Genomic DNA, 26,381 nt, shown 5'->3' with positions numbered 1-26,381 from the left:
GATGGTAGGAGTGCATCAAACGGGTCACTGAAGCGAGTGGAGCAAGAGATCAAGCAATTGGAAGATGAATTAGTGAAGGGGAGAGGGGTGGGGATGGACCTCCTGAATGCACGTCACAGGCTCCAGGAGGCGTTGTTCAAATTTGAATATAGTCAATATAAGGACCGAATTCATGGGGTGGGGGATAAAGCAGGTCTACTGCTGGTCTGGATGATCTGGCGGGAGTCACCCAGGTCGGCAATGATGCAGATCTACAATCAAGTGGCAAACTTAGGTACTCTGCAAAGGGAGATCAATGGTGTGTTCCGAGAATATTACATAAGACTCTGTTAGTGAGGGCATGTATTCGGTCAATGAAGCTGCTAACCTATTCAACATAGTACAGTTGGCGAAAAGGTCAGGATAACCATGTGCCGGGCAGAATACGGCAATAGAGGAGGTGGCAGCCTGGTATGGGATGAGATCCATGCAGAGGAATAGACTACTGGGGATAGATGGCCTTCCAGTGGAATTTTACCTAATCTACCAAGATCTTTTACGACTCCCAGCTAAAGCAGGTGTATGAGGAGGCATACGAGAAGGGGATTCTCCCGGATTCCATGAGAGAGGCACTGATTATGGTGGTGCTGAAATCTCATAAGGACCTGAATCGTAGACCAATCTCCTTGATTAATGTTGATGCAAAAATCATATGGAAGGTCATCAAGGAGAGTTTATCCAAGGTAGCACCTGAGCTAGTGCATTCAGACCAATGCAGATTTCTTGGGGGTAGGAGCACCTCAAGAAACCTCTGGTGGTTACACTACATCATGAATCAATTGCAAATGGCTGAAGAGGAATTGGCATTTGTTTCCCTAGATGCCGTCAAGGCCTTTGACTCATTGGAGTGGGTGTGGATTTTCAAGGTACTGGAGGGGTTTGGCTTGGGACCAGGCATAAATAGGCGGATTAATTTGCTATATACAGACCGAATGGTGAGTGTGAAGACTGGAAGCTGGGTTTCCTCACAATGTACCTTAGAGAGGGGCACCAGGCAGGGATGCCCGGTGTCCCCAATCTTGTTTGCTATGCCGTTGGAGCCGTTAGCGGGATACATTCCGGAAACGGGGATCAGGGCCGCGGTATCCTTCATAACCTATAATTATATGCATATTATTTTATTATACAGAAGTAACCCCTTGATAAACGTCCCGATTATACTGGAAGTATTGGTTAACTTTAGGAGATTATTTGGATTCTTGGTGAACACAGAAAAAACTATTTTGTTTCCTCTGGCTACCCTGCGGAATAGGTGGAAGGGTACATTCCCGAAATGGGAGGTGAGGTGGGAATACGAATCCTTCAGATAGCTAGATGTATAGATATTTCATGACATGGAGACCTTTGTATAAAATATGGGCAGAGCGCTGACAGATATAGGGGATGCAGTAGATTTCTGGAAAAGTGTTACCACTATTGCTAATAGGCCGAATAGCGTTGTGTAAAATTATGATCCTTACCAGGTTACTGTACTACTTAGTAAATGTTCTGTATATGATGAAGAGGGTGTTTTTTAAAATGTTAGACAGATAGGGGACCTACTCTGGGGTACGGGGAGGAAGAAAGTGGCATTGGCGATGCTCATATCAGGATGGCGGGTTAACCCTCCCAGATTATGAAATGTACCTTGTGGCAGCCCCATTGCAGGCTGTGGTCTGGTGGGATGACTCCCCGGAGGAAGGTATAAGCCGATTGATGGGTACCTTTCCACGGAATAGGCAAGGGATTGAGCTGCTGTTTGACTCGATGGGTTCAATAGGGAAAGCAAACAAATATGATATCCAGCGGATGGTGTGAGGAAAAATACCCCATAAGTTTGAAATTGAGGGAATGTATAGCCCAGACCTGGCTTTCAGATCTGATGGGATTCTGTTTAACATATTAAGGAGCGTGAATCTGACAGAGCTACGGGGCCAGAGATGTGTGAATATGGGGGACCTCTTCTTGGATGGAAAACTGCTCACTTCCGATCAGTGGAGGAACACACATGACTTGCAGAAGGGCTCTTTTCTTTCATATGCACGGATGGTGAAAAATCTGGCCACACTATAGGGAGAGAGGGGGCTTGGGGGAGAGGTATGCCGGAGGAGCTAGATATTGACCCAGTGCCACAGAAAATAAGTTGAAAAAAGGCAGAGATTATTTCACAATTGTATAATGTGCTTCTGGGAAGGGTACTGTTACTAGACTTGAGAGTCCAGGCCAAATGGGAGAGCGATGTGTGGTTTGCAACATCTGATAAGGAATGGACTCCCATATGTATCAAGGAATGCTAGATTCTGACTGATCCAGTTCAGTTACTTACACAGGGTATATATGACCCAGCTGAGACTCAATGCTATCAACCAGCAGGTGTCTCATTGCTGACCTCGATGTGGAGGGACTTTGGTGGGTTTATAGCACATGATATGGGAGTGTTCATGAATTACTGGAAGGAGGTGATGACTAGGACTAATGCTTTAGTGCACAGGATTTATGAACGCACAGTGCAGGTGTGTCTATGGGGATTGGTACCTGGGCGAAAGAGGGACAAGACCCGGAAAAGGATGGTACAGTTCATGTTCATCCTAGCCAAACGGAGGATAGCAGTCGCATGGCAAAGTCAGCAGGATCCAGTGATAAAACACTGGATTCAGCATATTCAGCGGTGGGGCATTGCAGCAATTGAGATCTTAGGTAAACAGGAGGTGGTATAGGGAGGAGAAGGGATAGATTGGGGTCAAATGTTAAATGAGTTGATGGTATCACCAGATCTGAAACCATTCTGAGGTAAGCGGGTGAGGGGATGCGTTCAAAAGAGCAGAGTGCCGGATTGAACGTGGGGGGGGGAATCTCTCCCAAGGGATGAGGAAGAGGGAGGGGATCAAGGCGGGGGGTTGTATAGGAAAGATGGTGACTATTTTTTTATATGAGTCAAGCCCTGTTTGAGCCCCTTAATTCTTGTTCCTTAAAGTTGCTCACCTTTAAGGTGATTTTCCTAGTTGCCATCACTTCAGCTAGATGGGTGAGCAACCTCCAGGCGTGATAAGTGAAACCACCCTACTTGGTTTTCTCCAAAGAGAAGCGAGGATGAGAGTAAGCCCATTCTTCCTTCCGAAGGTGGTCTCTGATTTCCATCCCTCTGTAAAGATCCATCACCTTGTCTTTTTTTCCTCTGCCTTACCCTTCCAAGACAGTGGAAGGTTCCCATCTATACCCGGTGCGGGCCATCGGCTACTACGTCTCTTGGACCAGAGAGGCCAGGAAAATTGACCAGCTTTTTGTTGGTTATGGTGGTGCTGGCAGGGCAGTGCCTAAAAAGACAATGTTGAGGTGCATCGTCCACTGCATCACGGAATGCTATAATCTGACTGGTAAGGATGTGCCTGAGGGTTTTTGGGGCATATTCCACCAGAGTGCTGGCTGCTAACACAGCTCTGCAACGTGTAGCCCTTGTTCTGGACATTTACCATGCAGCTATGTTGGGGCATCATACATGTTTGCTAAACATTACTGATTGGGGACTTGGTCTCGGAAGGACGCTCGTTTTGGCAGAGCTGGCCTTCAGGTTTTCTTGTTTAGGTGTTTTTCTGTCCTCCCGCCTCCAGATCTATGTACTACTGTGGCAGTATATCAAAGATCAGTAATCCGTGGGAGGAAGTCATCCATTAGAACAACAAATTACTTGCCTTTTGGTAATTTTCTTTCTGATCGATGTTCCTCCCACAGATTCTTCATCACCCTACTTACCCGTCCCTCTTAGCGAACAGCTAATACACCTTGCTTCTGCTGTTGCTCAGCATCAGAGTGCTAGGAGAAAGTGGATCTCGGGTCACAGCATGGGGCGCCTCTCATATATATATAATTTCTGAGGCTTCTGGATCTGCTTAGATCACATGCTATGCATAGGTCGACATCTAGTGGTAGCCGCGGAGTATTACGTCATTTGTTTTAGAAACTCAAAGGGACATTGACAGGATGTGCCAGTAATACTATCCCTAGTGTGACGTCCACTGTACCCATGGTCCTTAGCGTGTCGAGGTCCCTCAGATTGTATTTTTCCGCCATCGTTGTCAGACGCATATCGTTGAGTTCCTTCTGGCTGACGCCATTACTCATTCAAAGTTTAAAGTAAGACTTACTTTCTGTCCTTTCGACAACCGTACACTGTAAGACCTCTGGCGATGGCTTTCGAGGACAAGACCATTCGTCAAGGACAGCGACCCCTGTCTCGAACTTTCTGCGGCCTACCTAGGCCCCAATGCACCTCTGCCCTGTACAGTAGGGAGAGTGGGGGGAGGTCCTAATCCATCTCGTTTAGATAATGCATATTCCCCTATACTTGATTTTATTTCGCCAGGCTGCAATCCTGCCACACTATGGAAAATACACCTTTTAAATTCTGTCCTTCCTGTTACAGGAAGCTTCCCTGGAAGGATTCACATAGTGTGTAACCTTTGCCTCCCTAGAGACCGCTCCGAGAAACTGCAAGTCCTGCAAACTGTTTCGGCCAAAAACATTAAAGGGCCGGTAAACTAAACGCTGGGCCCACCAGGCCATGCAGTCCGAGGCCACCATGGACGTCGAGGGAGCCTCCAGCCATAGCTGCGTCAGCGTCGTAAGTGACGCTGAGAGGGATCGTGACCCAATGGATTCCTGCGTGCGACCCCCCCGACTCCAACTGGCAGGCTGGTGGTCCTGCTACGGAGACTACACCCGGCAACTCAGGCACTTCCACTGCGCACCACATTAAACACACCCCCCCATGGCCGACAGTCAACCACTTCATAGACCGATAAACCACATGCGGTGTTGAAGGGAAGATCTGAAAAATCCCTGTCCTCTGGGCCATTGCGTTCACGATAACCACACAACATGCCCACGGAACAGATGCCAATGTCCGTTTCCGACACCGCAAGCCCTTGGCTTCTGGAGAACATACATCAAATGACGCATCGACGGTTCCTGCAAAAAATTCAGAAATGAGTGAACTCATTACAAAAACATATCTCTGACACCCTCCTCAAGGCAAAGACGTCAGAAAACTCCAAATCCTCGACACCCCTACCCTCAAAATCACACGGTTCAAAGGATAGGGAATTCTCTGCCCTGAAGGACACCCTTTCAAAGGCAATGCACTGCAAGCAACCTCCTGCTCTAGAGACTTTGCCTGCACCTGCTCCCATAGTGTTACCATCTTCCCAATGGACCCCAGAACAGTTTGATAAGGTCATGAAAAGAATGTCTAATTTTGTTGATTTTCTGGATCAACCCGCAGAACAGCTTAAAATCTCCTTGGTCCTCAAGGCAAAGCGGCTAGCAAACAACCCGATGCCAAAAGAGCCTGCCTGGACCTAACTCAGCCTAGTACATCTACCTACCAAACAGTGTCGGATTAAACTCAAGGTTCCGAAGACCCTGACTCATTAGTGGACCAAGGAGACATGAAGGATGCAGATCAATACGATGACGACTATGATGTATACATCATCCAATCCCTAGACCATACAGCCTAACCTGTGGCTGATTCCCCTGTAGACAACCAACTGCAGTATAACAATCTTCTAAAAGCTGCACAACACTTTAAAATCGATAGCCAGTAGGCTTGAGCCAATAAGGACTTTGTAAAGGTCATCCTTGGGGATAAGAGATCCGACTCAGTTATCCCACTGCTCCAATCTGTCCAAAGGCGGATTCAGCCTTCTCTGCTTATTCCGAAACTGACAAGGGCAGTCAATCCACACATTGAGAAAATGTTTAAGCCAGCCTCATCAGACCCCATTGTACATTAGGGGACGTCTAAAGCCTGACTCTCTAGTAGTTACCACCACACCTTTTAGCCTCTGTTGAAGCCTCTCCTGACACAGAGAGCAAAAAGATGTACACCGTAGGCAGGAAAATGGCTTCCTCAGCCGCCTACCAAGTGAGGATAGCCAACACTACAGTCAAGTTATAGTTGCCACAAGTGGGACGAAATCTCACTGCAAATAGACTTGCTGCCAAAACCCCTAAAGAGACAGCTCTTGCAAACAATTGCTGAAGGGAGACAAGTAGCAAGCTGCATCCTTAAAAAATAATTTAGATGCAGCAGACCATACAGGAAGGATTGTGGCAGAAGGTACCCTCATCGAACGCCATGCATGACTACGTCAATCGGGTTTCAATTTGGAGAACCAAGCCACCCTTTTCAATGTACCCATTGAGCCCAACGCATTATTCAGTAAAGCGGTCGAGGATGCACTGAGAGGAGGTTCTAATGAGCGCAACTTTAGAGCACAGAACTCCCAGATGTCCAACAACAACAACCAGGGGCAGAGTTCATACTGGGGTTGCTCACAGGGGAAGTCCTCCCAATAAAATTTTCAAAGGGGCCACAGAAGGTCCAGAAGTAGAGGCAGATACTTCTCCTCAAGAGGGGGGGTTCCACCTCTCCTAAGCAATGACCACCCACTACTGGTGCCCTCCCATGCCTCCCCCGTAGGAGGTCATTTTCTCAATTTACCCATGCATGGGAGGGAATCACGTCGGACAAGTGGGTATTTTGTATTTGTATTTGTATTTTATTTATTTCTATAGCGCACCAGGCCCAGGGGCAACCGGGCGCTTAACTTAGTTACAACAAGATGAAGGCAAGACAAGGCATGTGACAGAGTATTACAGGAGTATTACAAGAAGTTTTACAAAAATTTACAAAGTATACATTCAAGGGCATATAGATAAGGCAGTGATATACAGGATAGTTAATAATGGATGCAAAGTAGGTCAAAGTGCAAGTAGGGCAGTAAGCTGGTGTTAGCTGTCTTGGGAGGATAGCCAAGCTTTGGTAAGGTGTTTGAATTTCAGGAAGGAAGGTTCTGCTCTAAGGTCATTGGGGAGTGAGTTCCAAAGTTTGGCTGCCAGGATGGGGAAGCTGGTTCCACCTGCTCTTTGGAGATTAAAACGCGGGATGACAAGGCAGTTGGCTTGGGCCGCTCTGCGAGGTCTGGTGGAATTGTGGAAAGAGAATCTGTTTGCCAGGTAACGAGGGGCTTGGTTGTGGAGGCATTTGTGTGTGAGAGCCAGGGACTTCAAGGAGATGCGATGTGGGATAGAGAGCCAGTGCAGGTTGCGCCTGGTGTCAGATATATGCTGGCGCCTAGGAATGTTAAGGGCCGCTCTGATCGCATTGTTTTGGACAATTTGTAGCTTGTTTAAGTTGCGGAGATTAGTACCTAGGTAGAGGGCATTACAGTAGTCGACCTTGGATAGTACGAGGGTCCTGGCCAAGGTTACGCAGTTGGCAGTGGTTAGGAACGGGCGACAGGCGGTGATGAGCTTGCAAGTATACGCTGCTGCAGATGAGACTGCGTTGGACTGTCTAGTCAAGGATAGGGTTGAGTCGATGTAAATCCCTAAGGTTTTCGTGTCCTTGGCAATAGGGATGGTGTTCCCATCAATGGTGAAAGACTTGAAAGCAGGGTCGAGTTTAGTGAGTTTTTGTGGTGAACCAAGAATGAGGAGCTCGGTCTTTTCATCGTTGAGGCAGAGGCCGTGTTGGGCCATCCACGCTTGGATGACCTGGTAGATGGCGTTGATGGCACGGGAGTCAGTTGTGTAGTCTCCTGTGATGGGGATTAGTATCTGTGTGTCGTCAGCGTAATTGGTATACGTGACGCCCAAGTGGTCCAGAATATCGAAAAGGGGTTTGGTAAACACGTTATATAACGTGGGCGAGACACAAGACCCTTGAGGCACACCACAAGAGACCGGAGCGGGTGGTGCGGCCGCAAGTGGGGAAAACACGCGCATAGATCTATTATCCAGGAAGGATCTGATCCAAGTAGAGGCATTTTCTGAGAAATGTGCGGCTGATTTGAGGTGATGGCAGAGAATTTTGTGATTGACAAGATCAAAGGCAGCAGAGAGGTCCAGGAGAAGTAATAACGCCAGTTTGCCTTTGTCTTTGAGCTCTTCGATCTGCGTTTTTAGATCGATAAGGGCGGTCTCAGTGCCATGGCGAGGCCGGAACCCTGATTGCCTGAGTCCCAGAAGTTTATTAGATTCAAGGTATTCCTGAATTTGTAGGTAGGCAGCGCGGTCAAGGATTTTTAGTAAAAAAGGTACAGTGGTAATTGGTCTGTAGTTAGTGGGTATGCTGGGATCAAGGGTAGGTTTTTTCAGAAGCGGGATGACCCACGCATCCTTAAGATTGTCCGGTACAATCCCAGAGCTGAAGGAGGAGTTGATGAGCGTAGTGATGAATGGTGCTAGGTCGTGAGCTGCTTCCTTAATAATAGGTGCAGGACAAAGGTCACCCTGACAATTGGACGGTTTAAGGCTAGTGATGATCTTTTCCACTTCGAGAATGGAGAGTGGAGAGAAGCTAAAAGGAGTCAGAGAGTCTGTGCTAGAGAGGTTTGTGGTAGGTATAGGGATCTGTAGAGGGTAGGCTTGGAGGCTAGATTGTTTGTTGTTGATTTTAATTTGGAGAGTGGCAATCTTACCTAGGAGAGCTTCTTGGATTTTGGAGCACCAGGTGCTATCTTTGGTACAAGTGTCAGGTGGAGTAGCAGGAGTTTCAAGTTCTTTTAAAATTTTAAACAATTCTTTGGTGTTAGATTTGGCTTGATCGATACGTTTGTTGTATGTGTCTTTTTTTGCCTGGAATATGGCTTCCTTGTAGTTGAGGGTGGCCAGGAGTACGCGTGATTTATTAGCTGGTGAGTGATTGCTTCTCCAGTGGGATTCTGCAATTCGTTTTTCTTTGCGCAGGGCTCTGAGATGGGGTGTAAACCAAGAGTTTAGGTGGGCTCGAGGTTTAGGTTTTCTCAGTTTCGAGGGTGCGATGGTGTCTAAGGCTATAAGCATTGCCTGGTTGAATGTGTCGACCAAGGCCGTAGGGTCAGAGCATGAGGGATCCCGGTCATTGAGAGCTGGAAGGAGGAGGGGGAGGAGTCTATCGCAGGTAATGTTGCGTTTGTTGCGAGTGGCCATAGCCGGGGCAATGTTGTGAGGGAGGCTGATAGGTTTGGACTCAATATTGAATGTAATTAAGTTGTGGTCTGTCCAGGCACACTGTTGGTTAGAGGTGATGTTGATGGGACAGTTGAGGGCGGCTAGCCAGTCAAGGGTTCTGCCCTTGTTGTGGGTGGGTTGGTTTAGGAACTGAGTGAATCCGGCATTAGTGAGGATGTTGTCAATAGACGAAGCAGCAGTGTCCTTGGGGTCGTGGAGGCCTAAGTTAAACTCCCCCAGTATCAAGACCTGGGAGATAGCTTTGGTGTTGTGTGAGAAGATGTTAGAGAGGTCCTCCGCGAAGGTGGATAGTGGGCCAGGTGGCCGGTAGAGTAGATGGAAGGTGATAGAATGGTTAGGTGTGACAGCTAGTTTAGCTGTCAATGCTTCCAGAGTGGAGGCGTGATGTGTGGCTGAGAGGTGGAAGTTCAGAGCGTTTTTGTGGATGATGGCGATGCCACCTCCTTTAGATTGGATGGAATTACGGTCATGTCTGATAATGTTGTAGCCTGGAGGGATAGCGAGGGAGAGAAGAGGACCTGAAGCTGGGTGGAGCCAGGTTTCAGTGATTGCTATAAAGTCGAGGTCAAGGTTGATGATCAAGTCAGCTACTTCTAGGGCGTGAGCCGGGAGTGATCTGGCGTTGATTAGCGCGCCTTTGATATTGTTTGGGTTAGGGGAGTTGGAGGATGGTGGTAGATTAGGTGAAAGTATGGGTGGTGACAAAGGGAGAGGCAGTTTGATGCGGTGAGCTAAATGATGGGAAGCGTGGGTAAAACGCGAGCCAAGTCTAGCATTTCTCAAGGAGATAGAGCAGGGTAAGTTAGGTGAAGGTCTGGTGGCGAAGTGCTGGATCCAGAGGGCTGGGTTGTTGAGATAGGGGTTGGTGTGGTGAGCGTGGGATGGCATAGTAGAGGTGTGATGCAAGTAAGAGTGGTAGATAGAGGTGGTGGTAAGGTGTAGTGCAGTGCAGCCAAAGTGCAGTATAAGGAGGAGAAGGGAGGGCAGCAGTCTGGTAAGTAGGATACTGAAAGAGTACAGAGGAGAGTATGCAGTAGTTAGACTGTTGGAGGGGGGCATGTTGACCTAGTAGAGTCTAAGCGCACGTGGTCTGGTACGGAACGTGAGGGCGACCATATGACACTTGCACAGTTGCAGTGGTCCGTTAGCGACCATAAGGCACAACACAATTGCAGTGGTCGGTTAGCGACCATAAGGCACAACACAATTGCAGTAACACAGCACAATAGCAGTGGTCAGTAGCGACCATACGGCACAACACAATTGCAGTGGTCAGTAGCGACCATAAGGCACAACACAATTGCAGTGGTCAGTTAGCGACCATACGGCACAACACAGTTGCAGTGGTCCGTTGCGACCATAAGGCACAACACAATTGCAGTGGTCGGTTAGCGACCATAAGGCACAACACAATTGCAGTAACACAGCACAATAGCAGTGGTCAGTAGCGACCATACGGCACAACACAATTGCAGTGGTCAGTAGCGACCATAAGGCACAACACAATTGCAGTGGTCAGTTAGCGACCATACGGCACAACACAATTGCAGTGGTCAGTAGCGACCATAAGGCACAACACAATTGCAGTGGTCAGTAGCGACCATAAGGCACAACACAATTGCAGTGGTCCGTTGGCGACCATAAGGCACAACACAATTGCAGTGGTCAGTAGCGACCATAAGGCACAACACAACATAAGGCACAACACAATTGCAGTGGTCCGTTTCCACTGTGGCAGAGGGATATTGCATAGAGCTAATGCAAACACCAGCCAATTGCCTGCCAAGACAAAGACAAACTACGCAGGAAGAACAGAACATCCTGCTCGAAGATGTCAAAGCACTGCTGCTAAAGGATGCCATAGGAATCGTCCTGGCAAACCAGGAAAACAAGGGTATCTAATGTACTTCCTTGGGCCAAAGAAAGACCTAACAATACGCCCTGTCTGCATGACACCGCTACAAGAAGTAATTCCACTGCTAAAACAGGGGGACTACATGGCAACCTTGCACATGAAAGATGCATACTTTATATTTCAATGTTACCAGGTCACAGCAGATTCCTGCGCTTCAAAATAGCAAATCAACGGTACCAATTCAAGGTGTTACCCCTTGGCATAGCCTCCGCTCCAAGGGTATTCACTAAGGTACTAGCGGGAGTGGCTACGCACCTACGCAGAGAATCGATCTCAGTGTACCCTTATCTGGATGACTGGCTAATAACGGGGGAATCCCCTCAAATTTGCAAGCAAAATACCCAACGAACAATAAATCTGCTGTTCCAATTGGGATTCTCAATCAACGAGAATAAATCTCTCATTCCAAGCAAAATGAAACAGTTCTTAGGAGCTATCGTAAAGACAGAAGGCCTAGTCTTCCCGTCAAACAAAAGAGTTCAAAACATACTACTGCAAATACATCAGTATCTAGCCGGTTGCCAAATAACAGTATGCAAAGCAATGCACTTGCTCGGGGTGATGGCTTTATGCATTTACCTGGTTCTGCATGCACTGTTGCGGATGTGGTCAATGCACGAGTGGTTAGTGAAACTGGTCTCGAGCAAGTGGTCAGTGGGATGATCTAGTGGTTATTTTGCTAACCCTACTACAAGCACTACGCTGGTGGACAAGGGAAAACCTGTAAGAAGGAAAATCATTTCACAACCCTACAGTGCAAGTGATTGTTACAACAGACTCATTGGTAACCGGGAGGGGAGCCCATTTCCTTCACCACACAGCGCATGGCCTGTGGACGTAGATCATAGCCCAAAATCACATAAACCTTTTGTAACTGCTAGCAGTTTTCAAACCCCTACAAGCTTTTCAAGTGCAACTATCAGGTCAAACAGTACAAGTCCTCACAGACTGCACCACTGCTATGTTTTATATAAACAAACTGGGAGGCACACACTTTCCAAGTCTGTCCAGGCTATCCCCAAAAATTTGGAAGTGGGCATTCAAGCAGAACATGTTCTGAGTGTTGCAACATGTTCCAGGGTAACTCAATTCTCTAGCAGACTAATTAAGAAGAGATCCCCTACCCGAAGAGCACGAGTGGCAGCTCAGCAGAAAAATTGCAGACAATATATTTATCCTAAACACACAATGCCCAGACTTTGCATCCATGTTTCCCCAACCCAGATCCAAGCGGAATGCCCTGTGGATGAGCTGGTCTGTGAAATTTGCTTACGTTTTTCTCCCAACCACCACTCCTTAGCAGGATCGTAAACAAAATGCACCAGGAACAAGTAACTGTAATCCTGGTTGCTCCTATGTGTGTGAGACAACCTTGGTTTCTGCAACTGTGCAAACTGGCGAAGTGCCATCCATTCAAACTCCTGTGACCCTACAACATGCTCAACCAACACAGGGAGGGGGGGGGGACAAAGTTGCACCCACATCCTCTATCTATGAACTTGGCAGCTTGGCTGCTCAAGTCCTAGAATTTGGTCATTTAAAACTACCTCAAAGGTATATGGAAATCCTCATGGAAACACGTAAACCAAACACCAGACATTGTTACTTTAACAAATGGAAAAGATTTGTAATATGGTGCCAGTCAAAAGATGTAAACCCTATCGAATGTACTCCATCACACATTCTTCGTTACATGCTCCACTTACTAGACTCCAGCCTAGTATTCAACTCCATCAAAGTTCACCTAGCGGCTCTATTCGCGTACACCACTTCTCAAAGCAAGGTGTCCTGGTGGAAAGTCCCTGTCATTAAAAAAGTCTTTACTCCTTCTCCATTTCAAACCCGCCTCCAGAGTGGGATCCAAATGTGGTACTCGCAAAGCGCATATGTCCTCCCTTTGAGCATATGCACACATCCGACCTTTAACACCTAACATATCAAACGGCTTTTCTGGTGACCATCACAGCCATAAGAAGAGTCAGTGAACTACACAAGCTTTGTCACTGCAAGACCCTTTCGTTGTTATCCACAAAGCCAAGTTGGTGCTGAGAACACACCCTAGGTTTTCACCCAAGTTCATATCCGAAGTTCCATGTCATCCAGTCCATTGAACTACCTGCTTTCTTTCAAAACCCTTCAAACACAGCTGAGAAAAACCTCCATACACTAAATGTAAGGAGGGTGGTTCTTTACTATGTAAACAAGACAACACTGCTATGAAAAACGGACCATCTGCTTGTGTCCATAGGACCTGGCAGGGAAGGTGATCACGTTTCAAAATGGATGTATAGTGAAATGCATAAAGCTCTGCTACTCGCTATCAAACAAAACTCTGCCTTTCACACCTAGAGCACACTCTACCAGGGGTACAGGAGCTACTTTGGCCTTCATTGCAAATTAACCACTGGACGCCATTTGCAAAGCAGGTACATGGACTTTTATACATACTTTTACTCGGCATTACTGCATTGACACACATTCTAAAGCAGATTCACAGGTGGGGCAAGTGGTGCTAAAACATATATTTGCCGCTGTACCTTCTCACTACCCACCACCTTCTCCAAACACTGCTCGCTAATCCATGCACAGCATGAGATCTAAGCAGATCCGCAAGCCTCAGAAGGGGTACATTACTCCCTTGTATCTGCTTAGATTCGCATGCGCCCACCCTTCCTCCCCTGTGGAGTAGAAAGTGCATAGATGTTTTCTGGCTTATCTGCAATATTACATCTGTACTCCCGCTACACTTCTTGCTACCTCATGTCAGAAACAAAACAATCTTAGGGACCTTGACGCTTAAAGGACCATGGGTACAGTGGACGTCACACTAGGATAGTATTACTGGAACGCCCAGTCAACGTCCCTTTTCGAGCTTCGAAAACAAATAATGTAAGACTCCGCGGCTACCACTAGATGTTGGCTTATGCATAGCATGTGAATCTAAGCAGATACAAGCATCAGAAATACGATTACTATGAGTAATGTATTATATTCTCCCTGCTTATGTGGGCATCAAGCGTTGAGTTGCACTCCATGAAGCACTTCACCATTAACAGTCGGATTCTTATTTTTTTTTTTTTTTTAAACGCTTCACGAATTTGCGTGTCATCCTTGCGCAGGGGCCATGCTAATCTTCTCTGTATCGTTCCAATTTTAGTATATGTGCAGTCAGATTCAGTAAGTAAGCATGTCTTCTTTTATTGTTGCTTTGACTGGCTCATTGCTTGTCACGTGTATATATATTTATATACACACACCAAGAAAGTTATGGTGGGTTTCAAAAGGTTGAACAAAAAAAAAACTTTCACCTGAAATGTGAAAGTAGCAAAGTACATGTGAGCTAAGTCACACATTCCACAATGCCACCTAGTAGCCATCAATGGAAGTTCAACTCCAGTTTTCAGCCACCAACAGCAAGGCATTGTGGGTATGCAAATTAGCCCAAATTAAAACCATTTTTCTCCAGGAAATTATCTTTGTCTAACAGGGCAATGCTACTTTATTCATAGCTTAATCAACCCAAGACAAACCAGGCTGCCAGGACAACTGGATGTGACCCTCCAGCAATGGCTACTTGGTGGCGTTGTGGAATGTGTGACTTGACTCAAATGAACTTTCACATTTCCGGTGAATGGGTTTTTTTTCAAACCTTTTTAAACCCATCATAACTTTCTTGGTGTTGTGAAAACATGGCCACATGCTCCACCCACAAGGCTGCCAGGACTATACTGCTCTGATGATCCCTTATAAGGGTGAAACCAGGTATGTAGTTGTCCTGGCAGCCTTGCAAATGTCTATCTTGGGTTGATTAAGCCATGTATAAAGTAGCACTGCCGCTAGGTAGATATCAAAGATGATGATTCCTTGGGAGCAACCTCCATCAGAAAGAACATTAACTAGAGTACATGGTTCTACCCTTCAGCCTCAACTCACCCCCCAGGGTATTTACCAGACCATACCTGGACGACTGGCTCGTCAGGGCGAGATCTCCGTAGGCGGTTCATTACACTTCCTCCGCCCTTATGATCACCTCCACAAGCTGGGATTTTTGATCAACCTCAAGAAGATTCGGCTGCAGCCTACGCAGAGACTGACCTTTTTGGGCCTCATGTGGGACAAAAGCTCAGAGTTTTCCCCTCAGAGGACAAGATCATGGCCATCAAGAGGGCCACTACTCCCTTCCTCACCCGAGAAGTGACCTCGGCCTAGTGGTACCAACATCTGTTGGGTATCATGGCAGCGGTCCTACTGGCAGTACCCCCACAGTAGACTCAAGATGAGGAGATTACAGCTGCACTTCGCAGCCTCATGGAATCAGGAGCAGGGCTCCCAAGCGGAGCTTGTCAGCATTCCTCCTTCTCTCCGCCCCGGACCTCACATGGTGGTCCAGGGACTGCAACCTGCGGATGGGAAAGCCCTTCCGGCAACCGGCCCGCAGGTCACCATCACCACGGATCCCTTCCTTGAAGGATGGGGCGGCCACTCTGGAAAACCATAACGTACATGGAGTCTGTACCCTTCAGGTGTAGGAGTCTCATATCATCTGACTGGAGCTGAAGGCCATCGGGCTAGCTCTCAAAGTTTTCATTCCGCTCATTAGGGGGCAAGGGTATCCTTATTCAGATGGACAACCCCACCAGCATGTACTGTCAACAAGCAGGGCAGTACCAGGTCCTCCCTGCTGTGCAGCCTAGCTATCAGCATGTGGGAATGGATCCTGGAGAACCTCATCTACCTGATGGCTGTCCACCTACCGGGGGAGTCCAACCTGGAAGTGGACAGGCTCAGCAGATTGGGAGCAGACAATTGCGAATGGCAATTTAACGATCAGCTCCTGCTCGGGATCTTCAGCAGATGGGGGTGGGGGGTCCCGCAGGTGGATCTTTTTGCCTCCTCGGCCAAGAAGTGCCAGCAGTTTGCGTCCTGTCAGGGGCAGGGCCCCGGCTCCCTTTGCGGCGCATTCCAGATACAGTGGGATGGCATGACAGCATAAGCCTTCCTTCCCACACCCCTGGTACACAGGGTGATTTGCAAAATAAGAGTCACGTCGCCTCTGCATCATTATGATAGCGCCATGGTGGCTGGCAAGACCGTGGTTCTTGGAGCTCCTCAGCCTCTCAGACAGGCCTCCCATTCACCTGCCGCTGGGTCTAGCTCATCTTCTTGCGCAGCAAGGGGGCAGGGTCCTCCACCCCGCTCCACAGAAATTAGCCCTAGCAGCATGGTTCCTGAGCAGGTAACACTGAAGCATCTGAGCCTGTGTCAGGCTAACCCAGACATCATTCAGGGCACTAAGAGCAAGGCTACTAGAAGCCAGTACAAGAGTAAATGGACTAAGTCCTGTCACTGGGCAGACTCTAAGGAGATCGACCCCCTTACATGCACATTGGACAATGTGATCTCCTTCTCTGCACACCTCGTTTCACTCAGAGGTGCAAGTGGACACATGCTGCACCTATTTGGCAGCCGTAGGCGCCTACAGGAATTCGGAAGAGGAGCTCTTCTCCTCTTCCGACCCGGTGGTTAAACGACATCTGGCGGGCCTCACCAGGCTTTACCTGCCCATCAAGAAACCACACCCTGTGTGGGATCTCAATATAGTGTTGTGCGCCTTAGCGCACAAGCCTTTCGAGCCAAAGGCATCCGCCGGACATCAGACTGGTCATCATTAAAACAGCTTTGTTGGTGGGTCTCACCTCTGCTCGTAGAATCAGTGATATTCAGGCACTGGTGGCTTCAGAACCCTATACTACCTTTCACAAGGGCAAGGTGGTCCTGAGAACGCACCCTGTGTTCCTACCTAAAGTAGCCTCTGCCTTCCATCTAAATGAGACCATAGTGTTACCTACATTCTTTGCTGATCCTAAGGACGATGCTCAAAGGGTCTTGCACTGTCTGGATGTCAGACGCGCTCTACAATTTTATCTGGGGAGGACCAAGAGCTTCCGCAAGTCGGACGCTCTATTTGTCCCCTTGGGAGGTCAAGGCCTGGGTATCAGGCATCCAAGGCCTCTATAGCAAGATCGATGGTTGCGGCCATCAAGGAGGCCTATGAGGGGCAGCACAAACCACTTCCAGCGTACATCCATGCCCACACTGTCAGAGCCAAGGCAGCGGCTGTTGCATTCCAGAGACAGGTTCCGTGGCAGGTCATCCATCAGCAGGGGGGCTACCTGGGCCACCCCTTTGGCTTTCTGCAAGCATTACTGTTTGGATGCCGGCTCTAAGTCACATGCAGCTTTCGGATAGGTAGTTCTAAGGAACGTGTTTTCTTAAAGAGGTTCACCTCTCCACCCTGGGTCTACATTCAGTTGTAAACGCCCATACAGTATGGAAGAAAGGGGAAGGGGCGTAAGAGTAATTAATAGTTACTTACCATAGTGACTAACGTAATCTTAGTCCATAGTCCCCTTTCCTCCATACGTCCCACCATCCTCCCTCCTAACACTTCTGGTGTCATTAGGCAATCTTAATATTGTCAATGGGGACTGAGGTGTGGTACTGGTGGGCGGAGTAGGGCAGTGCATGCTCCCAGGGCCACGGCCCCGCATGCCTCTATATTTTAAGGGAAAGAAGGTTTTTTCTGGTGAAAAAGGTTCCGTCTCCCGTCCCTAGCGAGGGACGCCAATGCAATATGGAGGAAAGGGGACTATGGACTGAGAGTATGTTAGTCACTACGGTGAGTAACTATTAACTTACTGTACAAGTGTCTGTGTTATGTTGCCCTCTCTGATTCGTGTCTGTCGCGTCATTTTCCCTTTTCCCAGTGTAGTAGTGTTCCAATTCTATTCCTCTCACTTGCTGTGATCTCTGCGCTTCTTTTTATCACATTAACCCATTTTAAAGTTATTAGCTCGATTTCCACATTTTTGTCATTGATACTGGGATGAGTTTCTTTGAGTCTATAATGATTACCTTTTGGCTTCCTTGTATTCCAATTTTCCCTATTACCTTCTGTGTTGTAGGGGAATGTTTCCAACTGCAAGTTGTGGGAATCTTCTTTCTTATCGTTTGCTTCTCAGTTTGCTGACTTTCGCTTTGTGAACGTTCCTGTCTCCTTCTCTCTCGGGTTCTCGTTACCGCTAGGGGTATTCGATTCCGAGGTTGCTTTCCCCCACTCCCACAGTGGTGGTGGCATTGAGAGGACAGCCTGCCCACCACGATTTCTCCGTTGTCACTCCGCCACCAAGCTCTCCACTCCAGCCTTCCCGGCTTTCTGCTCCTCGTACGCTCTGGACTTCCACCGTTTGCTGCCTTATTTCGGAGCCGTCCTGAACTTCGCGGGCTCCGCGGGCTGAATCAGCTGTGCCTCCTTCAGGTATTGTATGTACAGGGCTCATCCGCTGGCTCTCTCTGCCTTCCACTCTCTCTCGCCTTCTCTGTGGTGTGTCCTCCCTTTTCAACAAACTCAGCACAGTCCATTGGAGAGTTTGATTTAAAGGACAGTTTCATCTCCTCTTTGATAATGGTATACGTTCACTTTATCTTCATTCCAATCAAGGAACTTGTACAGCTCCACCTCACTGATGAGGCCCGACTAGGCCGAAACATGTGTCTGGGGTCAGGGCCATTTTAAGCTTTTTTGGGGCCTGGGGCATGGACATCTTTGGGGCCCCCCTCAATCGAACCAAAGGAATTAAGTGATCAAATATATCTGGTGGCACCCCCAACCCCCACCGTGAGCAAAACCCATAGGTAGACATGCCGCTTCGTAGCATTCAAAATGTGCATGTTTACTCCCTTTAAATCCCCTTACCTTTTCATTCTTGTTCTGATCAGATTGATAAACAAGTAGCATTTGCAGGCCAACATTAGCAATCTACGAAAAGGTTACTTCTCTTCTAGTATAGAAACAGGATACTTTTTTATCAATATCATCCGGAAGGTTTGCAGCCTGGAGTATTAATGCAGTACTGTATGTTAAAGGTACATGTAACCCAGAATAGGCAGAGAGCACACATTAGCTGACTCAGAGAATGCTAAAGTGATCAAGCATGGATAGAGTAGACAAATTGTAAGGAAGGGGAAAACTACACATACCATAGCATGGATAGTGGAGGCAGATTAGAAGCTACCAGGAAGGGTGCCTCTATCCAGACAGACTGAGATTAGAAGTGGGACATGGTTTTCAAATAGTGTTGCCATTAGAACTCGGGTGGAACAAGTTCCTGGTGTGTGCAGTATATCAATGCGCACTATTATAGTGGAAGCAACCCTATAGCCAGTGAAACCATGAGTGAGGCTTTTATGAAGATCATACCCTGAGAAGGAAATCGGAACTGAGGGACTGACAATTTTGAAAGGTTTAGGGACTCGCAACACTGAGAGGTTAGGCAATACAAGATGAAATGAGATGCCCAGGATCACATATTGCTTTACGGGGTGAAGCTGGGATGTGTGCCAACTCTGCAATTTCTGCATTTGAAAACTTTCTTTTCCAGCTCTTGGCATATACTAAAACTATCTAATTCTATAAAACTGACTTGCAAAGTACATAAATCACATTTCTAAACCTGACTATTTTTAAACCCAAAATATTACAGAAGGGTGTTACGCAAAAATGGGAATATTCTAGCTACATTCTCTCCATCTTCAAGGGAAGTATTTAAGTACCAGCATACCAATCGATGTGATATAACAGATTTAATCTAGGTATGGCTTTTGTACTTTTAAGCTTTAAATACTTCCAAAACAATGCTTTGTGAAATTGTCATTCATAAACGTGCAGAAAAACCTATGACTTTTATACAAAAAGCAAAAAGTTGCATCAAACGAAGAGACCTTAAAATATGCTTGCCCAATGCCTACAACATCTGTTCCACTCTCTCTCCTGTCTACCACCCCTTCCACTCAAATGGCCTACATAAGAAAAAAGATCAAGTAATGAGCTAAACGATGCCACCAGCATGCAAGAAGGCAAACCTCACAGAAGACAGCAAAGTAATGCAACAGATATATGATTTGACCAGGATCACTGTATCGTCTGCTGGCAAAGCCTGGATACAAGCATGAACACTTTGGTCCCACAGTCTTTTATTCACCCTTTGGACTAATAGTTTATGCTTATCTTTGGAGGGGATTGCCTAGGTTTCAGAAGGCCCCATCTGAACAAACCAATTTCTAGATCATCACAATACGAATGACATGTTAGTTTTTGTAGCAACCCCTACCTGGTGCAGGAGCATTGCTGATAATTGCACCTCTTATGTTGCAAAACCAAGTACATATGCAGGTAGGTTTATAAACTACAGACATAGGAAAGGTTCAGCCAGCCTTGCTGGAATGTGCTCTTCTAATCTTTCCTATGAATACACATCTCTGCAACACCCTGAGCTAACGTCTGAACCATTGTGGCACTCTATCAATATGGATTTCAACTTTGACTACTGCACATGAACAACATAATTACCACAAGAAGGAAAGAATGCTACAGAAGTTGTGCTGTATGAAGCACACAAACTTTGTATTCCACAGTGAACATAGAAAGCATTACATGATTAATTGATCAAGGCAGAATGTACTTGTCAAAACAGACGGACAATAGGTTTAGCACCTGAGCAGCATGCTATAAAATCTCCTGGCATGTGCTATTTAAGTCTGGTGAACAATGGAATCTTACTGTAGATCAGGCAGCCTTGTGGGGGCCCCCTCCAAGGTGGGGGCCCTGGGCAAGTGCCCCTTTTGCCCTCTCATAAAGAAGTCTCTGTCTGGGGTTGCTTTTGGTACTCTTGGTCAGAGGAGATTTGCCTAGCATTTCGGCACTGGACTGTCTTTGTGTGGGACAAAGACTGAAATGCATATGGAAATGTTTCCTCTGTGAAAAACGCAGTGAGCTAAAGAGTGGTTGAGAGACTCCCGGGGGTCATCCACTCAGGAACAGGTTGATGGGTTGTGTTTGTGCCGGTAGAGGGACTCCCAGACATTCTTTTGCATATACTGATTTTGGTGTATTCGATATTTCCATATATGCCATCACAAGGTGGGCATCAGGGCAGAGAGTGCCTCACAGGAACGGGAGTTCTTGTCCCATGGGGGTGGGGAGGTGAGTCTCTTCCGGTGAGGTACCATTTGCCTCAACCCCTAGGGAGGGCATTGCAGCGTAGGCTCACCTCCCTAGCCTCACAGGGGGTGGGGGGGATCTCCCTGGGGAGAAGGGACAAATTCTCTCGATTCGTCACAGTAGGTAGATTAGTCTGTGCATTGAGGAGTGTCATGCATTGCAAAGAAAAGTTACTTCGAGCCCACTTTGCAAGAGCCCTGGCAGCTTTTTCCGTATTTCAGATGGGTGTGCCACGGTAACATGTGATTTTAATGAATCACAAAACAACAATGGTATATTTAACAAACCCAAAATACCTATTAAAACAATTGATTTCTTTTTTCCATTGTTTTTGTGGGGGGGGGGGGGAGTCCCTCCCCCATTCCCACCTGTTTTTTTTAATTAATACTTTTGACCCACCCCCAGAACTACTATTCCCATTCCCAACCACATATATATATAGTTTTAATACATTTGTTATTTTATTTTTTTCATTTTTTTTGTGTTCGTTAAATATTCAATTAGCTATTTTCCATTCGTTAAAATCGCTGCATACTGTGTACCAGCCTTAGCTATTAGTTAGCTCCATTTGCAAAGCCTTATTCTTTGATATCTCAGTCTGCTCTCTGTGCGTCTTTGATAAGGTGGTTCTTCATAATGTATTGGTTCACTAGGCTTGCCCTTTCTCTTCCCCTCCTCCAAAAATGTTGTACTGCAATGGAAGTCTATCTAAAATAAGCAGTCTGTAGGAGGATGAATTCCATCAGAAAAACAAATTACGTACGCCATGTAATGTTCTTTCTGACAGATTGTCCTCTCACAGGTAGCTCTACACCCTCCCAACCTACCCCACATGTAAAAAGCATGTCAGGATCTCACAAGCGAAAGAATGAAGAAAAAAAGATTTTATAGTCATGGTCCCTCAGGAGCTGAGCACACGGATAAAAGGGTGAACTGAGTGAGGTCACATGACATAATGTCCTCTAAATATGCCCATTCGGAGTCGCTTTTGGAACCATTGTGTGGGCTGAAGCACACTGTCACCTTCTGTGAAAAGATATCTGATGCCAGCTGCTGATTGAATACCCAAGATGAGGAATCTGTGGGAGGATCCATCAGAAAGAACAGTGTGAGTGGTAAGTAATTTGTTCTTGCCGATCAAACTTTTACACTGATGGCAGTAAACATCCGTAAGATCTTTAGAAATCCAATATGAAATCTGAATGCTAGAAACCCTCTTTTATGTTAAGTCGACATAAATCGTAATGCAGATTGTTTTAATCTTTCAATCTTAAACCAATAATTCATAATAGCTCAAATTAGTGATATGCGCTATCTGTTCACAAAAGGAGTCCAAAAGGCTTCTGAACAAATCTGTCCAAGTAGTGAAATAATACATTATTGTTTCAAAGTTTCTTGCATTCAATGGCATGCACAATATCCTCTTTACCCAGTTTAAGTGCAGAGGTATTGAAACACCTAAGCAACCAAGATAGATCGCCTTCATAATCGTTGAACAGTAGTGGAGGCAGGATGCAACCCTGCTAAAAGCCTCGCCTTATCTTCAATCTTCTAGTAAAAGGGCCCCGATTGCCAGCCTAAATCGTACTGCTATTTTCATGTAATTTTATTATCAGAATCAGTAGGCCCAGTTTCTTCCACAGCCTTCCCCGTCCAATCGGAAGTGGCAGAGTTATCGAGGTAGGCTGTGTATAGAGGGGAATTAGCCAGAGACATCACATGTCTAGTCAACATCTCGAAAATACGGCTATGTGCTGTAGATACGCCCCTTGTAAACCCTGTTCGATACAGGGTTAAAAGGTATTTATCCACAATCCATGCATTCAGTTCTCTTAATAAGTGAGTATCACAAACTTTACAAGATCTATCTGGAAGTGCAGTCAAGTAATTTTGGAGATTTATCTGTTTCCATTTTTGGTTTTGGTGTATTTGGTGCCACAAAATATCGCCAACATCATTGCTACAGAGAAGAGGAAGAGTAAAGGTTGCCCAGCAAGCTGACTTTGTGGTTGGCATGACAACTGGAAATGCTGTGGCATGATCTGCCGATACACTAAATGTTAATTCTTCTTCCATTACGCAATGTAATACAATTGTGGCTTGTTTAGTACTGTATTGTCACCTGTCTGTGTCACTTTTAAAGCTGGTGTACTGTGTAATTATCCTCAAAAGAATCTGTTGTAACTACACTACTGGTGTTGTGCTTTTTGTTGAATCCACTTAGCTACGTGAGAGAACGCAGACACACATTCTATACAAACAGCAAGTGCGTAAGTGAGTGTGGGCTCGGATGTTCCCTTTCACCTGGCACAGAGTAACAGGGTGCACAAAATATTCAATGGCTCTCTGGCTACATAATAAATGCCAGCGAAATGTATATATTTAGTTTCTTTTGATGAACTACCTCAAATTTTGTTTTACTGATATTTGTTGTTTTCCCTTATATAGACTGCTGCTAGAGAAGAAATTCTTGCCAATGGTGGAAGCCTCTCACATCATCATGGAGGTATTTTGCCTTTATTTTTATAAATCAATCTTTAAATTGAGCTTTTGTAATTGTTTTATATGGTTATGATGCATTCCTAACAAACTCAGATTTTATTTTTCAATCTCTACTTTAACAACCTTAACCCATCCACAATGAGCCTTATTTAATCCTACCCTAACTTGTGTTGTGACGTACATTGACTGTGGAGGATGCATGCAAATAATTGAATGTTATGAGGGGAATATTGCAACGTGGTGGTTGTGAATAGTAGTTGAAGGGCAAAGTGGGTGATCGTGAAGTGGGTTCCTGTAAGTGATTGAAATAAAGGATTTGAATACCCTATGCTTTCTGTCCACACTGTTGCATTTGGTGACGAGTGGGCACATCATAGGCAACACTCTGATCCTGTGCGCTATTGCCATTACCTAAGGCCTCGGTGCTGGAGCAGCATTGCTATTTCATTCTGCCTGCGGTGCAGGTGTCCTGGTTTCCTGGATCCCACCCATTCCTTGCTGGGTAGTCCCTATGTTTAGACAGAGGGACGTGATGCAAACTTCTGGATCCCATACTAGCTCAACAATGCAGGTATAATTATAGTTGTGAATGCCCTGCCAATACTGCATATGTTGACCCTTCACTACAGTATCTTGGCTTTACGATCAGAGGATGCCTAATTCAGGGAAGTGGGGCACACAGAAGGTAGGCTAGTTTGGTCTAGGTGCCATATTCTCTTAATACTACCATGCTGGGCGGTGTGGCAGAACACTGAGGATTATTAGACAAGGCAATGGGTGTGGGTCGGCTTCAAGGCTGGAGGAATAGATTTGGCAATTAGCAGCATTAGGGGAAGGTGTCACAAAAGAAGTATTTGTTATTCTCATTATTATTGCTTTGTTTGTTTAAACTAATTGTTTTCACTGTTAATTCAGCTAGTTTATATCTTTGTTGGGAAGGAAAAAAACTGAAAATAGTAGTAGCCATTGAGAGCTCAATTGTGCTAGTATGTATGTCCGCTCCTAGTGAAACAGTGATACATTGGGACTGTTGGGATAAACTATTTAGCACTTGCAAAACTACCATAGGGGGCAGAATTTATAATGTGAAAAGGAAACGAGCCATGTCATATGGGTGGGAGGTAGGAGAGGTTTTGAAATGCTAGTTGGAGGGGTTGCCTGAAATGTTTACGAGGATGTTAGAAAGTCAATTTGGACACCAAATGTTTTTGTTATGAAATGTTGTTTGGGAGACATGTAGTATTCAATTCCAGTGAGAAGATTGAGGGATATGTCAAAGCATTGCAAGAACTGTCATCAAATTGTAAATTTGAGATTTTGAGGAAATGGTTTCATATGTGACCAAATTGTTCATCATTGTTGCAACAAATTCATTAGAAAACTGCTACTGGTGCTAGATTTAACTTTGGAACCACCTGCTGCTATGGTGTGGATGGGGGAGCATTCCATAGATAATGTGACTGTGTAAATTTACCCAAACCGAAAGTCAAGGGAATAATGGGAAGGATAAGAGCACCAACGAACGGTGGAGGAAATAGTAAGAAAAGAAACGTGAAGAGTGGGAAACTGGTGAAGAGACTGACCTGTTTAGGTGTGGTAGTCTAGAACACATGGGATCTAGCCCGAAGTGTGGAGCCAAGTGTTGCTGTATGTCAGATGTGGGTGAAATCAATTTTGGGATAATAGCAAGATGGTGGTTACATATCAAAAAGAGAACATGGCTGATAACTTGAATGATTTGTCGGGAATAGTTGGGGTGAGATATAAAAGTTTCTGTTATCTATTGCGGAATTACGATAGATTGTTGGGATGTTGGCCTATTCTGGGTCACCATATTTGATCTTATCTAAGGGAATTACAGACCTGTATGTGAAGTAATTTATACACGTTGATATAATTTAAACCATTTACAAATGGTGTTGGAAAGAATTATGCTTCATGGATATGCTAGATTATTATTTGCTGGTTGCTGTTGTGAACGATGGGAGGGACACTGCGCTCATCTGGGTTGGCGCCTGATATGCATGCACAATTTCTCAACATGCTTTTTGATGGAGACAAATCTTTTTGTTTTTAAAGCAGACAAGTCACTTGAAAAAATAAAAGCACCAGAGACCCAGTCTCTAGAGTGAGCAGTTCAGTAGCCTTCCTCTACCTCTTGCAAAGTTCAATCATTTTGGTCCTTTAACTCGATTTCCCAAAGGATTAGGAAGATGGGCACCCTCTGGTAAACAACAAATGCTTTCAGTCCTTAGGTTAGCGGCAGAGATGTTTCTGCCTTCACTGTCTGCTTCTCCACCTGTGAACCAAAACTCTTTTTAATTTAGACTTATTCCAGACTTTTCTGGTGGGAGATGACTGTCCTCATTTCTCCCGGAGTATATGAATACCACCACATACACTGGGGTCTTACAGTCTGTTTCCCACTGTTAAGAGTGGACTCATCAGGCGTTGCACGAGAATTGATGGCAAGGCAGTCCAGACCCTCAGCTCCTATTTTGTGGAAAGGTCAAGATGGAGATGGGCCGCCAATGGGATCGGACCACCAACCACAAGATCTTTTTTGCATGGATGAGTGCATCTGGCTAGATGGGCACGGCAGTTCTTAGTGTCAGGCGAGTAGCAATCATGTTAGTGGAGTTGGCGGGGGAAGCATATAAGAGTTAGACCAGAAAGGCTAAAGGAATCCTTCACCACCACTTCTGGTTCCCTGAAATGTTCTGGGAAATTAGAAAGAAAGCCTGGTTGGCCAGTGTTCTAGGAGACCCCACTAGCGGAGATCTGGTCAGTAGGAAAGGTCTCGAGTTGGCTTGATGGAGCAAAGCAAGTTTTCCAAGTGTGTCTAACGGGTAATTTAGCATCAGGAACCAA

General features: G+C 46.0%; 1 protein-coding gene and 1 non-coding gene across 2 annotated transcripts in view; one reads left to right on the top strand and one right to left on the bottom strand.

The window, feature by feature from the left end:
* AGPS (alkylglycerone phosphate synthase) overlaps nt 1–26,381 on the top strand; it is a 1,795,747-nt gene that overhangs the window by 1,445,705 nt on the left and 323,661 nt on the right. The window contains exon 19 of the mRNA XM_069616114.1: nt 23,457–23,514. Coding sequence (XP_069472215.1) covers nt 23,457–23,514 — 58 coding nt within the window. The remainder of the gene's footprint in view (nt 1–23,456; nt 23,515–26,381) is intronic.
* LOC138490568 (U6 spliceosomal RNA) lies at nt 14,023–14,126 on the bottom strand. Its single transcript, XR_011275514.1, has one exon. It is a non-coding gene; the product is annotated as a U6 spliceosomal RNA (small nuclear RNA).

The sequence above is a fragment of the Ambystoma mexicanum genome, chromosome 9 (genome assembly GCF_040938575.1).
Source record: "Ambystoma mexicanum isolate Mex_15411 chromosome 9, UKY_AmexF1_1, whole genome shotgun sequence".
Taxonomy (NCBI): domain Eukaryota; kingdom Metazoa; phylum Chordata; class Amphibia; order Caudata; family Ambystomatidae; genus Ambystoma; species Ambystoma mexicanum.
The sequence above is the reverse complement of the archived record's forward strand: the minus strand, read 5'-3'. Positions and strand labels throughout refer to the sequence as shown.